Source organism: Tinamus guttatus, unplaced genomic scaffold, assembly GCF_059628265.1.
Source record: "Tinamus guttatus ecotype Peru unplaced genomic scaffold, ASM5962826v1 Tinamus_guttatus_pri_ptg000497l, whole genome shotgun sequence".
Lineage (NCBI taxonomy): Eukaryota > Metazoa > Chordata > Aves > Tinamiformes > Tinamidae > Tinamus > Tinamus guttatus.
Genome location: NW_028289031.1, coordinates 4,060,502 through 4,076,577, shown reverse-complemented (window position 1 = coordinate 4,076,577; position 16,076 = coordinate 4,060,502). Strand labels below are relative to the sequence as shown.

General features: G+C 38.4%; 1 protein-coding gene across 2 annotated transcripts in view; it reads left to right on the top strand.

The window, feature by feature from the left end:
• Positions 1–335: 335 nt before the first annotated feature.
• The window catches only part of ATP9B (ATPase phospholipid transporting 9B), a 139,894-nt gene continuing 124,153 nt past the window's right edge, over positions 336–16,076 (top strand). For both annotated transcript variants that reach the window (XM_088533354.1, XM_088533353.1), the window contains exons 1-2: positions 336–442; positions 12,878–13,051. In XM_088533354.1, the coding sequence (XP_088389480.1) occupies positions 348–442; positions 12,878–13,051 (269 nt within the window). In that variant the 5' untranslated portion in view covers positions 336–347. The remainder of the gene's footprint in view (positions 443–12,877; positions 13,052–16,076) is intronic.

Below are 16,076 nucleotides of genomic sequence, written 5' to 3'. Positions count from 1 at the left end.
ACAGCCACCGACAGCTCCCAGTGCTTTTACTCGCTCTTGGTGCTCTCGGGTGGCGCTGACAGCAACGAGGGGCCTCCCGTTCCCGCCAACTGCCACTAACGGCCGCGCGCCCCTGCCCCGCCCCTCAAGGCCCCGCCCCTCAAGGCCCCGCCTCCTTGTTTACGAGGAGGCCCCGCCCCCGCGGGCGCTCCCCGCCTCCTCCAGTCAGCTGGCGGCGGCCCTGACGTCACGGCTCCGTCACGGGGCCGCTGGCGCGGGGCGGTGGGCGGGGCGGGCCGCCGTGGGCGGGGCGAGGCGAAGCGTTTCCGGGCGGGGCGGGCGGTGGTGGAGGGGGGGCGCCCCCGAAGATGGCGGACCAGATCCCGCTGCACCCGGTGCCGCGCAGCGCCCAGCGCCGGGCCGCCTATTACAGCAGCGCCTCCGCGGCGCAGCGGCATAGCAGGTACGGGCGGCGGCGGCGCCTCCCGCGGCCGCGGCGCCGGCCTCTGCCCCGGGCCGTCGGCGCGGAGGGGCGCGGAGGGAGGGCGCAGGCCCGGGCGGGGGCGGCGGGCGAGGGATAGAGTCTCCCGCCGCTCCCGCAGCAGCAGGAGAGGGGGCGGCCCGGGCTCTCCCCGCTGCCGCCCCCCGGTGCGGCCTGCGCCCCGCGCCGCTGCCCGCCCTCCTCCCCCCCCGCGTCTCCGTCCTTAAGCGATGGGAGAACTAAAACAAGTCCAGGTTTCTCGAGACTCTTATCTTTGTTGTGGTTTCTGTTGGAGGGAATTTAGGCTGCCAAGGAGAAATGCGGGGAAGCCAGCTTGAAAGCCTGCCTCCTATTTAGGCTTCCTTGTTTTTGTTTTTTTTGTTTGTTTGTTTGTTTGTTTGTTTTCAAGGAAAGGCTGAGTATTTAGTCACTTTGTTACCCCGAATAGCTTTTAGGGATGCTGTCGTTGGGAGCAAGGAGAAAATAGTCCCCACGATTCTGGCTTGTCCATGGGACAACACTCTGACAGCAGGTGACATGGTTATAATTTGCTTCATTAGTTTTTCTTTTCCCCTTCTGCTTTTTTTTTATGTATATAGAATAATGATTGTAGGCACCAGGCCTGGAGGGAGCAATTGTTTCCAAAGTAACCCGACTTTCTAAAAATGGAATAGTTAAGGCTGTTGTTTTGGTTCAAATGCAGAAAAAAAGTGGTTTCATCATCAGTAGAACGTATCTATTTCCTTGTTCAAATTGAATAACTCACAAAAAAGGTAATTCTAAAACAATGCAAAAATGGTTGGTCTTAAACTATGTTGTCTTGATGCTAGAGGGGGATATTTTAAATTGATGTGGATTTTTTTTGGACGATCTGCCTTTATATCTGCTCTTCTCGTATCGCTTATACTTGAATATTAGACAATTTGCAAAAGGCATACCCTCTGTTTTGAGGTAGGGCCCCCCATTACTCAGAGAACTGAGGAAGCTCTTGACAGAATCCATAGAAGCCTCTTAGAAGAAAAAACGCCACTGAGCCTTTTTGGAAGAAAAAAAGGGAAAGGAGTGGATTCTACAGGCAAAAAGCTTAGCCTGGAATGGCTGCAAAGGTAGCAGATAACCCAGTGCTGTTTTATACCTGAAAAGTGCTATTGGCATCATGGGCTAAGTTCATGGAGTAGGTAGGTACATAGGTATATTGAGAGTATGTTTGCAGGCAATAGTTACAGTTATTTAAAAAAAAAAAAAAACTTTAAATTTGGCTTTATAGCAGATTTGGCAAGCTATAAGAGCTGACAAGGAAATACTGATTCATTTTTAGCTCTGCTTCCTCCCCTTAGTCTTGTTTGACCAAGACCACTAAAGGTTGTGGTTTAAATGCCTTACCCAAATTTTGGATAGTATTTCTGAGTTGGGATTTTTCATGTCTGTTTTACAAGTGCTATTGATAATATGTAACTTACCAGTCTTTCACACAGGTGATCTCTGGGTGTTTGATTACCTGTGTACAACTATTTTCAAAACAATAACAACTTAACAGATTTGTTTACTGCTGTGGTACTATATTTTGATCAGGTGATCAATTAAAAATGCTCATTTGGGCTCTGAGAATTAGAGCATATACAGACTTGTTTACCCAGTTCAATTCTGTATGGTTTATAAGATGATTTGAGTAGGTTCATCTTTCTCCTTCACAAGTCCCTGTATTTGTGTTTTTTACATGAGGTTCATGTTGGAAGGTGTCCCTATGGACACGAAACAAGCGCATGGAAATGCTTGTGTAGGTTCATCCCACCACAGGGGGCTTGCGTGAAGTCAAGAAGGAATCATGGCAGAACAGATAGGTGAAGTACAAGTCATAGGTCTTATAAGATGTCTAGAGACAAATAATGATTAAAATACAGTACAGAATTATCTCAGAGTTAATCCAGCGCTGTGATTTGTGGGCCTGTGAGAGTCTTTGATTTGTTGTGATCTTCTTCAGTGAAGAACTGAAAATGTGAATATTGCTTCTTGTCTTGCACGCAGGTGCTGAACTTTCTTGTGGTAGTGTTGACTTGGATTATATCTCTACTGCTGCGTAACTTCAGCTAATACAAGTTGTTAGCTGCTAAGCTTAAGTGGCCTTAACACATTTGTAAAGACTCCTTCCACTTCAGCTAAGCGATGTGTAGGAGTCTGGTTAACTTTGCAGTGAAGACAAGGACTTTCTCATTCAGCATTTGGTCTTACTGTACTTTTGCTTGAGATAACTTTGGCCTGCCATTAGCATATATTTCAAATCTGAAATGGATTTTTCCTACACACTTTAAAAGGAAGAAGAAAAAAAAGAAAGCTCTATGACTAGATATTTTAGTCACCTGATATTTTATACTTCTGTAAGAGCTATGAAGTTTCCTGAGATCTAGTTCATATATAGAAATGGTAATCTTAAAGTACTTCATAAATATATTTTTAATCAGGCATTAATAAAGTTAATTTTATATGCTAGCTACAGCTAAATGAAAGAATATATGCTGTCTAGCCTTTCTGATAAGTAAAGTCAATTTTTTTTATTGTGTGTGTGTGGTAGAAGTTTAGGTTTTATATTCTTTTTTCCTGTACCACAGATGCTTGGAGAACAGAACTTAGTCAGAATCTAGATAAATCTATCTTAATATGTTCATATTTAAATTATTTTTTAAAGGAGTTTGCTTAAGGCGTATTCAGCTTTAATGTTTGTAGGAAGCTTGGAGGAAAAGTGATGATGGATTGATGGATACAACATTTTTACTTTTTCCATAGATAGCACATACTTCATTCTTTGCAGGAAAATTGTCACTGCTTTTTATTCACAACCTAAATGGAAAAGAGGACCAGAAAACCTCAAGGATCAGCTTAAATGCGCAGTGAGACTTGCACTTCTCATATATTAAACTTGCATTCATCATCATAATGAACCTCAGAATAATCAACAGGTAAGTACAAGGAGGTCAGCCAGGCTGCAGGTGGCCTTGTCATGTAGATGTCAGAAAAACGAGCAACTAGGTGGAATTTTGAAGCTGGTAAGGAGCTGAGTTAATTGGTCATTAACCCTCTTTTATCCATAAGCAAGTTTTTGCTCAGGTGCCTTGTACTTGCTTTGTCCGTGTATGATTGAATTTGGCCTGAAAGTCCTGAGCTGCTGAGACTCCTTTGCTGGTACCCTAAACGACGTCCTACTTGTCGTGACCAGCGCTATGTGAAATTGGGTGCCCTCCAGCTGTTCCCAAAGGGCATGCGTCTGTTGTCATGAAAAATGCTCAGTTGCTGGAAGAAGTCCCGTTATATTTTTATGCGCACCTGGAGGGGTCACTCTGGTGAACTGATAAATAATACACTCAATATATTAGATCTTTGCGGTTGGATACGTTGTAGAACGAGCTGCTCTCTCTGACTTTCTCATTGATTTGCTCATATGGCAATTGTGTTTTTAGGCAACCAACTATGTAGTTATCTTTGAACCCTTAGTCTTGTGTGTTGGTAGCATGAAAGGCAAATAAGAATCAAAAGAGAACAAAAAAATTAGTACGTTTATGTTTGTTTTGTCCAGATAAATGCAGGATGTATGCTACTTGGTGATGGGTGGATTGTTCCTTGTTTAACAAACTATATATATAATTAAAAAAAAATGTATTTCAAGCAAAATAAAACACCCGTCTTCTACAGTATCTAAAATTCACTTAGCAGTCTTGTACTTCCTCTATTGCACTCAAAAGTTGAAGAGATTTTTGTGTTGCACAGATGATCTAATGTGGGAGTTGGCATGCTAATTTTGTTTATTAATACAAGTTAATCCTAGAAATCTTGCATTAGTCCTTCTGGTTAGGAATTCTCAAGATGTTCTTGATAGGCTTCACTGTAAACCACCTGGAAATATCTGTTGACACACATGTCAACAGGTTAATACTAAAGGCATGTAAATAACTGTAGAGTTTGTGGTTTTTTTTTTTTTTTTTGACTTTTGACACTCTCTAAAGTGAGCTTTGCTCAAATAGCTTTGATAGCTGGGGAATGTCTTCATTTTTTTCTTCTTTTCACTGGAATAGGGTCCTCTAGTTCTGAACTACACTGTAATTTTCATTTCAAAATGAAATGATATTATTTTGTGCTCCAGTGACAAATTATATGCTATGTCTTGTATTTGAAGTGTAAATAATGAAGAATAAAAACTTCCTCAAATAATCTGAAATGTTATTGTTGAGACCATCTAACGTTCAAAGTTAATAGTCTGAGATCTGTGTGTTTACAGAATGGTGTTTGCAGAAAGCTCATAATTCTGAAGTGTTTTGCTATAACTTTGTGCTTCTGGAAAGCCATGCAGAGCAGCCAAAATAGTATAAAATGCGGGAAGGATCAAGGTTCATCAAACACATGGGCTGTATAATTTTCTTTCTTGCAGTTTTTCTAAAACATTGTTATTTCTTATGAATTCCTCTTTCTTGGTACATCTGAATGTTTAGAAAGTCAGTTCTTAAAATTGTCTGCTGTTCTGCCTTCTACACTTGTTGGTTGAACAGCACTGCTGGTTCCCATTGTGAAAGTGAATTTGAAAATGGCAATAAAAACACAAAGAGGTTTTCCCTTTCATAATAATGTTGGCATTCATTTGAATTTTAATATAGCTTCTGTGAGAAAGCATACTAAGGACAGAGCTAAATTCGTTTTTGGATGTATATGTTAAAAGTACTGTTTCAATTAAGTTTTCTTGATGTGTTTCCACTATGTATTAAAAAGTCGTGACAAAAAGTAGTATTTAGAAGCAGCTTATGTTGATGATATTTTGTTCTGCTTGTTTGAGGTTATAGTTCTCTAAGAATCTGTGGAAAATCTCATGTGCTGTCAGATGGATCAAGTGTCTGTAATTTTGTTGGAAATGGGTATGTCTGAGCAAAAAAACAGTGCTAAAGGTATTTATGTTGTTTGAAGGGAGGCTAGGACAAACTGCAGCAGATTGTCTGTGCTGAATTATAGCTGCTCTGGGATTTCTAGCAGTCAGTAGTAGCAACCACTGTTGTGTTACCAGAAGCAATAAACTGCTTAGTCCAAGAATATAAGCTATAAATGTGTGGGTTTTTTGTTCTTTTTTTAAAGAAATAGCATTGTTAAGGGTTTGGTCACAGTTAAGAAATCATCAACTGTATGAATGTGCAGGGGTTTAGCTACTACTTGTTAGTTTTCTGTACCTAAGGAGTAGGTTGACTTGAGTATTTTGTCTGGGAAAGCTCCTAATGTCATCCCAGTTCCTAGGATGCTTTCTTTGAATCAAAGCCCCTGTCTGTGTTCCCCTCACTAGTGACATACATACAATATAGACCTGGCAGCTTCGATTTTTGAACTTATCTACCATTTCAGAGCAATCAGTCCACTTGTGTTTGAGGTACGAATTGCATGTTGTGCTTCAGCTTCAGGAAGCGTTTGTAGTTACTACGATACCAAAAGTACAAATGTTAAAGGTGCAGCAGATGCTTTCTAGAAGTGAAATCGACTGTAAACAGTCAAAAGTAATATTCCTGATAAGTATATTGCATTTTGGCTACTAGTTGGCGTTGAAGTGTACAAGACATGAGAGCACATTAAAATATACAGCTGTGTATTTTGCTGATATGTTCAAATATATGTTCATTGAGGTTACACCTGTGCCCTTTTTCATGATAAGGGGGAAGGGATTAAAAATGATGCAGAGAAATTTCTACAGAGTTGTAGTATTCAGGAGAGTAGTTTGATCTTTCAGAATCAATCAGTCCCGTATATTTTCTTCATGAGAGAAATATTGGCCATCTAATTCTTATGGACTTAAGCTACAATTCAAAATGTTTACCTCATCTGAAAAGCAAAACTTTAAGTTGCTTTTCTCTCTCCTTTTTGGCTTTTTTTGAAATGAAGACATTTGGCGATTTTTGCAGGGCAAACAGTCCTTTGTCAGTACCCTTCCTTGAATTACGATTTTGGAGAAAGTTTGATCATTGCTGATAAGAATTGTGTAGCTCTGTTGCTTTTAGGCTGTTTTCCTACCTGATGTGCTGGCTCTTGTTTCTCCTTCAATTTCCAAAAGAGTCTTCCGTTTGGCACCTTTGTGCTTGGGAAGTTTTATTTGGGTTGTGCCGATGAGGGGCTACATTTTCAGGACTTTCTTAAATGATGGAGTATGATGCTTCTTGGAAAAATGAGGGAACGCTGAATGCTTTTAACTTTCTCCTCTCTACTACTTTCTCCTCTATCCTGTATTCAGTGCTTATGTATGTTCAGGTATTCACACTGCTGAATTTGGTGTTACTCTGCTTACTGAAGACTTGCTGCTTGGTTAACACTACCTGATACAGACCTGCTCCCATAAGGTTTAGAATAAGTTTTGTTTCTAAGATTTTTGTCCTGGAAAACAAAAGCTTTCAGATTCATTCCAAGTAGATGGATCTAGCTTGTGAAGAATGGCCTTGCCATAACTTTGTTTTTCCAGCTTTTATGCAGTGTGTTTTGTTGTTTCAATTTCTGTGACTTTTTGGAACCATTTGATTTAGTCTGAACAATTGATTTAAGGATGCAGGCACTCAAATTAGATGTATGTAGGACCAAGCAGTGTGAAGTGTTTTTATATGTATGTAAAAATACTTTACAGTGTGCATATATATGTATATATATATATATAAAATGACACTTCTTTTGATGCAGAAGATTATACTTGGAAAGTAGTTTGTAACTGTCTGTAAACACGCATTGTGGTGACAAAATGACTTAAAGCGACTTTTTTTTTTTTTTTTTTAACCAATACATCTCACTTCTTTAAGTAACTTGACATTACTTGAAATGGGTAGATGGATAAATTTGGGGAAAAAAATGTCCTCTTACAGTTCTTCTACATGAAGAATGTTAATACATTCTTTATACATCAAGCATCTGTGTGTGTGTGTATATATATATATAGAGAGAGAGCACCTGATTATTCTTAGATCAGTTATCTTTATCTGAGACATTTTTAACTTCAGAGAACTTTCACCAGTGTAGTTCAGATTTTTATTGCAGACGCTGCTTTCTCATGATGTATGCATGCGACCACTTGTGCAGTAGAATAAATTTTGCAAATGAACTTCTGTGGTTATTAATGTTTAAGCTGTGTCTTTACCTAATATTGGCATGCTTGTTTGGTTTATATATGTAGTATCTGAATACAGTGTTTTGCCTTACTTGGACAGGCATTTGAAATGTTTAAGCGGAACGGGGAGAGAAGGCAATTGATCAGACCGTGATGTCATAAATAATACCCGGGGACAGTGCTAAATGCTACAGTTGTGATCAATGACCTACCCTACTGGTGTAAGGCAGGGTTCTGATGCATGTGGATTTTGTTACTTGCAGTCCCGTGTGTGGGTGTTGGTATCTCTATTACCTAGTAGTTAGAGAATTGCTTTCCTTGTCATGAGTTGCAGAAGTTCTCTTGGTGGGTGGGGGTGTGTAGTGTTTGGAGGGATCAGGAAGGGAGAGGAGGAAGGGGTGGTGATTTATCATGGAGACTTTGTCATGCAGATCTTCTGACTCTGCTTCATCTGTAAGTACTGCTGGTAAGGAAGTGAGCTAGGGAAGAGTAGCTTCCCAAGCATTGGCATTTGGAGTTTTGCTTTATGTAGGTGGCTGGTGGGACCTGTAGTTTTAGTATTTGGCTTAAGCAGTTTTTGTTAAGCTGCTGATAAAGGAGAGCCGCCTTGGTAATAATTATGTAGCATGTGGTTACGCCTTAATCTCAAGCGATGTAAGGATTTTTCTTTAGTTGTGTGTGGCAGAAACATCCAGCTTGTGTGCTTTTATTGTGTTAATCAAAAATGCTGCCTTTTGCTTTTCCAGAATTTCTCTGTCACTTGTAAAAGGCTGAAAACCAAAACTTTTTTTTGCTGCCTAGCGTTTACCTAAAGCTTTCATCTGGTAACTGTTCTCCTGAAATTTCAAGCTTCTTCAAAAGAAATTGAACATTAAATTTTTGTCTTCTAGGGCTGCCATTTTCATTGAAAATATTTTAAGAGAAACAATGGAAAGCTGTAATCAGTTGTAAAAATACATAAATGAGCTTTACCTGTGTGTTAGAAGAAGAGATTAAAGGATAACTATTCTCTAAATTTCACGCATTTAGTTGTGGAAGCTGTTTCCCTTCTCCCCATGTGTTTTAAGTGAACTAAGTGAACATTAATGCCCTCTGCTCAAGCCACATTTACTGCAGTATAAGGCACAGGGGAGGTGTTTGTAGGGAAGAAGTAATTTCTGATCTTTAGAAAGGCAGCATGTTCTTTGAAAGAATTAAGTATTTATAATTTGGTTTCTCTTCCAGCAAATCTAATTTATGGAGACACTGGGTTTTTGAATAGGAGAAGCATTTGTGGAGCAGCTTTATGAAAAAAAGCTGTACGTGTGTAAGCACACTTAGGGACGAAGATGGAGGAGGGAGGTATTGGTGTGGAGCCAATCTTGGAGCTCAGAAGGGTGGGATGGCAGAGTTGGCTTCGCTGCGAGGCTGTGTCCTTGCTCTGTGTCTCCTGCCTGAGCAGCAGCAGAGGGGCCTGGTGGGCAGCAGTAGCCACAGGCCAGGTCACCGTGCCCAGCAGGAAGGGCTGTGGTCGCAGTTGCAAGTGTTGGTAGCCCAGGGGTGGCCACGCTGAACTGAGTTGCAGCTTTTCTTCCCACTGCTCAGCTGGGCCTCTCTTACTGCTGCCTTGGTTCTGTGCATTTGTCAGGATAATTTGTAAGGATCCAGAAATTTGTTGTTGGAAAATGTGTAATGGTGATTGTCTCCCCAGCCACCTCATACTTCCTTCCTGCAGCCTTGCATGTTCCTCATCACAGAATCACAGAGTGGTTGAGGTTGGAAGGGTCCTCTAGAGATCTCCAAGTCCAACCCCCCTGCTCAAGCAGGGACACTCGGAGTACGTGGCACAGGGTGGCATCCAGGCAGGTTTGGAAGATCTCCAAAGAAGGAGTCTCCACAACCTCTCTGGGCAGCCTGTTCCAGTGCATCAAGCCCAATGGCAAGTTGGTAGAAAGGCCAGAGCTACTTATGGAGCTACATGAATAGCCGATTTAGGTAAAATATATTAATGGTTCCATCCCCAGTCATGGGGCATGTGGAGCTCTTGGCACATATGCCCTGGCAAGCAGCCTGAAAATTGAGTGATCCACAAACAGGTGACTCTGGGTATAATTTTCACAGCAGATGTTTATATCAAAAATTCATTTGAAAGTGTTTATTGTACATGGTTTCCTTTCACTTAAATCTGTTTCAATGATATTCCTAACAGTAGCCCGGTTTTGTTGAAAGTTGTTTAATGTTCTTTTTTCCTTTGGAAACCATACTTTTGTCAAGATAGTTGTCTTTATACCTGATTTAATAGCACCCATGCTGTGAGTTTTGATGTCTTCACTCTTGCTTCTTTATTCATATTGCTTTCAGTTCTTCCTTATTTTAATAAAAGTTTCTGGGATTATACTTAATTGATTTGTCACTCAAGGAAAATCAGCACTTCAAGCAATTAAGCGTCGAAAAATACTAGGTAACAAAGACATAAAGATTTTTGTACTTATCCTAGTTATGAAAAATCCATTATTCATTATCATACTGTTTTTAAATACTGAAGTACAATTTTCCAGCACAATAGGAAAATTGCTTTTGAAACAGAATAAATTGCTTGCCAGTTCAGAGGCTGTATTTTGAAGCCAGGATTACAAACATGATGGTGCTTATGCTCATTATCTTCACTACTTGGTGAAGCTGCATATTTAAAAGTGCGAAGCTAGATCCTGATTGTGGAAAAAATATTTGTTTATAAGATAATGGCACAAAACACTTAAAGCAACTGTGATTAGGACATCAATGTACTTGCAGATATTACCAGATTTACAGGAGTAGTCTTAAATATTAAGCGTGTCTGTGAATGTGTTCACTGCCTAGTTTTGCAGCTTTCCCATAATTCTCTTCCATTAATGTGTATTATTGAGAGAGGCTTTAACTATGTTTGCTTTGTTACCATATCCATATAAAGCAAATTATTTTGTGAATTGGACTCATTTTCTTCACAAGCTGACTTTTCTTTAAGTTGGACTTCGTACAAGAGTAAAAGAAGTGATCTGTTGGTTTACAACATGTTGCTGTATAGTCTGGTAACAGCTGACAGATTGTGGTTGCATTGGATTGTGTTACAAATACAGTGTTAATTGATCAAATGTCTAACAGTAGTATACAGTGTAACAAAAAGCTCTATATTAAAGCAAGTAAATGTAATATAGTTGGATTTAATTGGGACAGATTATGGAAGTGTTGAAAGTGAATCCATTCAAACTCGGACCTCTTTTAGCTATTTTATAAGCAGTTATTTTATTATTGTGTGATAAAGTTCTAATTTGAGAGTAATCTGCTCTTATGTAATATATGTACTAAGCTCTAATAATTACCCTGTTTTGGGAAGTTAGCTTTGGATAGTATTGTTCTTAAGGAAACATTTATTGTTACCAAAATAAAAAATGTACTGCAAGATTGCCTTATTATAAACCCTGCATCAGATGCAGCTTTTTACAGCCAGCATCATTGTAGTTTGGGTTTGTTGTCTTTGTTCAGAGAGAAGAATAATGGAAAATTCTTTCAGAATTTCTAATCTTTATAAATGTCACATTTCTGCATAACTAACTCATAAGTTGGAATCTGTACAGTTTTTTAGCAGAAAGTGAAATGTTTTTCCTGAGTTTAAGTTGTTACTGTGATTTTGCATTATTTGAAACAAGTGGGGTTATTCGTTTGTTTTCCTTTCTTTGCAAGGTCTAATGTGATAAAGTTCCAGTTCTTGGGGCCCAGAATGCTGCCCTAAGGGCCTTACATGCTGTTCTCTTTTCTCAGCTCCTCCCTTTTAAGTATTATCTTGCTCAGACCACTTTAGAAAATAAAATTCCATAATAATATCCCATACAAAATGATTTATAGATGATGTGGAAGGTGCTGTGGGCAAAAATAATGTCAGCTAAAAGGGGAAGTAACTGGCTAATCGATAGTGTTTTCTTCCTTATTTCTTCCTTATTTAGATCTAAATTACTAATTGTTGACGTGGATTTTTTATATAGTGTAAAGTATGTTGTGTACTTTTTTGGTTAAAAAAATATGCTACAGTATATTGAAAATCAAAAGAAAAATCCCGGCATTCGAAAGATTAACTGTTTTACTCTCTTCTCATATAGAACAGGGCAAACCACAGAAAATCTAGGGCAAAAGGAAAGGCTGTCAAATTTTGTATTACATTTTCTCAGCTTATTGTATATTAAAAATCCAGTGACGGTGCCTTTTCATGTTTAGCCCTGCTGTTTGTAATGCTACTTTCTTGTCAAGATATTGAGCTCGCCTCTCAAATCTAATGGCTCATAATTTCAGTGCGGCTTTGCCTACTGCCATGTGTCCTTCCTGGACTCCCCGTGCTATTGCTACTAATCCAGCAATAAGAATTTGACCCTGGTGAATGTTGCTCTACTGATTTGCGCTCTCTCAAGCCCCTTGTCATTTCTTTTCCTAAAGCTTCATATTCTATTAATGCATAGAACTTTTGATAGTTTTCTATTGTGTATGAATAAAGTTAAACTTTCAGATTTGAGGCTTTGGTATGCTGTGTGTTTCTAAAGCTCTGGATAAACTTGTCCTGATGAATCATTTGTTTAGGATTTAACAGGTTTTTTTTTTTTCTTTCTTTTTTCTCCCTCTGCAGTGTAAACTTTTGTGTAAAAGGGTAAACTGTTACCTTGCTTAGCTAGTATAGCAGTATGTTCCTACTGTCTCTTGAAAGACTTATAAGGAATGTATAAGCTCACCTAAGAAGGTGAGAGAAGGAACTAAATTACTGAGTTCTGAGAAATACTTTTGTTTTACATGACTGCATAAATTCAGGAAAACTCCTGGTGTTCCTGGACACTGGAATACAATGTGTGGCATGATACATGGTGTATCCTTGGGTGAAGTTGGGCCTTTCTAGCATTTGCTCTTCCTAGACATTTTCCAGGCAGTGGTCTAGGACCTCTGAGATGTTTAACACTAGTGTGGTGTTTCTGTGTGTGCACAAATATATCAGTTTAAGCATTTCTCTTTGTTATTTACTGTTTTATTAAAAGATTGTTTTTTAGATTGCTGTGGGGAAAATGGTGCAGTCCCAACATGCACCATGTAAGAAATGATTAAGTAATAAAGAACAGATCATGTGGCACCGTTTGACTTTTATTTATTTTTAACTTGTTGTTCTTGTTGGTGTGATGGCACAAACACATGAGGTGGTTAGATGAAAGTGTGTCTGATAGAGTTGTTTTTGCCATATAGAATTTTATTTCAAGAGGTTCACAGTAATTAAATAATTATATATTGGTTATTTATTTAGTGTTTTTATTTTGTTTTGCCAGGTACCAAGTGGAAGATGAGTCCTCTCATTTGGATGAAATGCCACTAATGATGTCAGAAGAAGGCTTTGAAAATGATGAGAGTGATTACCACACTCTGCCAAGAGCCAGAATTTCTCAGAGAAAGAGAGGCTTAGAGTGGTTTATCTGTGGTGGCTGGAAATTCCTTTGCACTAGGTTTGTTGCATAACAGCGCTTTTTGCTATACTGTTCAATGAATTAAGTAAATATTAATTTTGTGTATTGTGTGGAATGTGCAGAGTATAAGAACACAATAATTTGCTTGTCGTGTTCCTTTTGACTGTTTCTTTTGCCTTTTCCATACTAACCCAGCAGTGAAACTTAACAAAAGCAAACAAAAATCGAAGAAACTGCTGCTGTGAACTCCTATCTGCTTTGCTGACTTAAAAGGAGAGGCTTTTAAGAGAGATCATATATTAAACTTGTACTAATCGGAAGGCCCATAACTGGCAGTGTACAGGCCAGATCCTCACTTAAAACCAAGTTAGGAGGAAGGGGCTAAAGTTTTGCTTTACCTTGTTATTAATGTGTTAACTGGTAAAAACACACAGATTTGCTAGATGAAGAGAAGATGCTGAAAATTCGAATTCACTATTTAATGATTCTTTTGTGCTTCAGCTTTAAAGGTTGATAAGTGTGGTGGCCTTGGAGTGGCTAACAGATAGAATTGGCTCTTGTTACTTGGTTCGAATTTATAAATCTCTCGTGTTTGGATTGCTTTAGAACTAGTAACCCTCTAATGAGTTCCTAATGAGTTTCTAATTATAGAAAATGCTTTAAGGATTGTTCAAATACAATTTTTTTTGGTTGGTAAAATTTGAGGATCAGTCAGTGCAATGAGTGATACATTTTCTGTGAATGTTGAGTGAATGAGTTTGGCAAATTATTTTAGAATTGCTTTAGATGCAAGTCTTCAAGTGGTTTTTATGAGACTATTTCAGAAACAAGTGTTCTATGTGAAAAATCAAAATTTGTATTTGTACACACTTAGTTTTGAAATAATTTGTTAATACTGCTCTTTTCTTTGTGGTCTTTGTGTATCTAGTGTTTTACAGGATTTCAGTCATGAGACGTGATTTTTCTTTGTCTTTTTTTTTTTTGTAAACATTTTGAAACATTCTGAATGCAGCTATTCTATCTGTAATTATATCATGCATTTCACGCTCGGCTTTCAGAGGAAATGAGGCTCCCAGTGATGCTTCTTCTCTTGGTCTTTATGCACCTGTTAATTTTTCTGGTGATTTAAATACACCTTACTGAAGAATAGGCATTTCAATTACATTTCTGTAATTTTCCTGAAGACAGGCTTGTAAAGAAGGCACCTCATAGTTGCCTTGAGTGAGGCATTTAGTCAGGGCCAGGCAATTATGGGAAGAATTTCATTTGGAATTCGTTAATGACCGTAGGAGGAAAAGTTCATAAGAAATTATCACTGGTTCTTAGGGTTGCAAAACTCAGTGGATTTGATTGCTTTTTAGCCTTACTGGGTGCTTCTGAATTTTAAGTGAAAGTCAAGCCTTGAAAGTTTGGATTTTTTGAGAATGAAAAGAGCAAAGGTGGTGCATTATGGATGGGTTATTTTGTTAACATAGATGTGTAAAAGAAAAGCCCTCACTAAGGAAGATGCAGAGGAGTGTGATTTCTGCCTCACTAATTTTCTCAACTGGATTCTAGGAGATTAAGAAGTCTGTTCAGTCTTGTGTATTTATACATGGAAGCATTTTAATCACATAGAATTTTCCGTAATGGAGAGTGGAGACAGATAACTTTTGTTTTGTATGAAATAAAAATGAACAACAAAAACTACTAAAAAAGAGGCAGAGACCAAACCTTAGCAAAAGCTTGAAATTTTTTGGGGACATTAAGAGGCTCAATGTGGCTAGAATATTAGTTTGCTGAGCTTGATGAACTTCTCCTGTAGTCAAGACTGTGCATTAACTGTTAATAGTTCTCCTTTGTAGTGTGCTATGTTTTTATTATCTTACTAAAAATAATAAAAAATAGTTATTGGGGCTCATTGAATGCTAGAGTTTGAAGTGCCTACTTCTTGTCATTCATAAATTTGCCTAGTATTGCCAGATACATGGTTATTACTTGTACTGTGTAGTAGAGTGAATTGCACTTTTTTTTTTTCCCCAGTATAGGATATCAGTTTGGTACAGAATTGGGTCTCAATGCCTTCACAGTGGAAGTGGACAGCCACATGTGAGGAAAACATGATTTTCATGTTTGTCGATGGTAGATTATGTGCTTATACATATCCCACGAAGGAGTGAAGTTTACTTATTTCCCAAAGGCAAGCTGCATTTGTGTTCTTTAAAGTGTAATAGGAGATGAAATACATCATCATAGTCAGAAATTAATATTTTGCCTCGCTTCTAAGTAAATAAGTATTTCATATCTGAAATCTGATGAGGTTGGAATTTCAAATTTCACATCCAGAATTACCCTTCATGCCTTAAACTGGAATGTAGTTTGTCAGAGCTGTGGCAGAAAGATGAGTGCAGTAAGGGGCTGTGAATTTCTAAAGCGCTGAGCTCAATGGGCCTCTTTTTTTTTTTTTTTTTGTTGTTGTTGTTGTTGTTGTTGTTGTTGGAGGTCCTGTGCTGGAGCAAACATAAGCAAACAAAAATCAAAAGCCTCATACCTACTAGTGTGCATTCGCTTTTTTGTTTCCTACTCTGACGTTGTTTTTTGTCAACGTGAGAGGAGGATTTTTCCCTCTCATCCTTTGGAGCATGAGATTTTTATATTCTGTCATTTCTATTACTGCATTATAGTTAAAACTGTTCTTGTTCAATTCAAAATTTCACACAAGTATTGTAGTTAAATGTATATCAAAATTGGTTTCATACAGTGAAATCCTTTATGCAGTTTCTGCCTAGGCAAATAGGCTGTTGTTGACCAGAGTGGTGTGCACTTTATTAGTAAATCTGCAATCTTTTAAACATTTTTTTTTGCATTTGCAGGAGGAAAAAAAATCATAATTAAATCAAATGTCATTGATTTTTGAACAAACTGAAGATTTAATTCAACCAATACAACTTTTAACTTCCCCAGACCGCTTATTTCTTGCTTTCATAGCACTGTTAAAAGAAAACTTTGCAATATAGCAGCTGTTTTGTGCCTGTAATCATTTCCCCTTTAACTTACAAATTCTCTTCAAGCTTGTGAAATTATA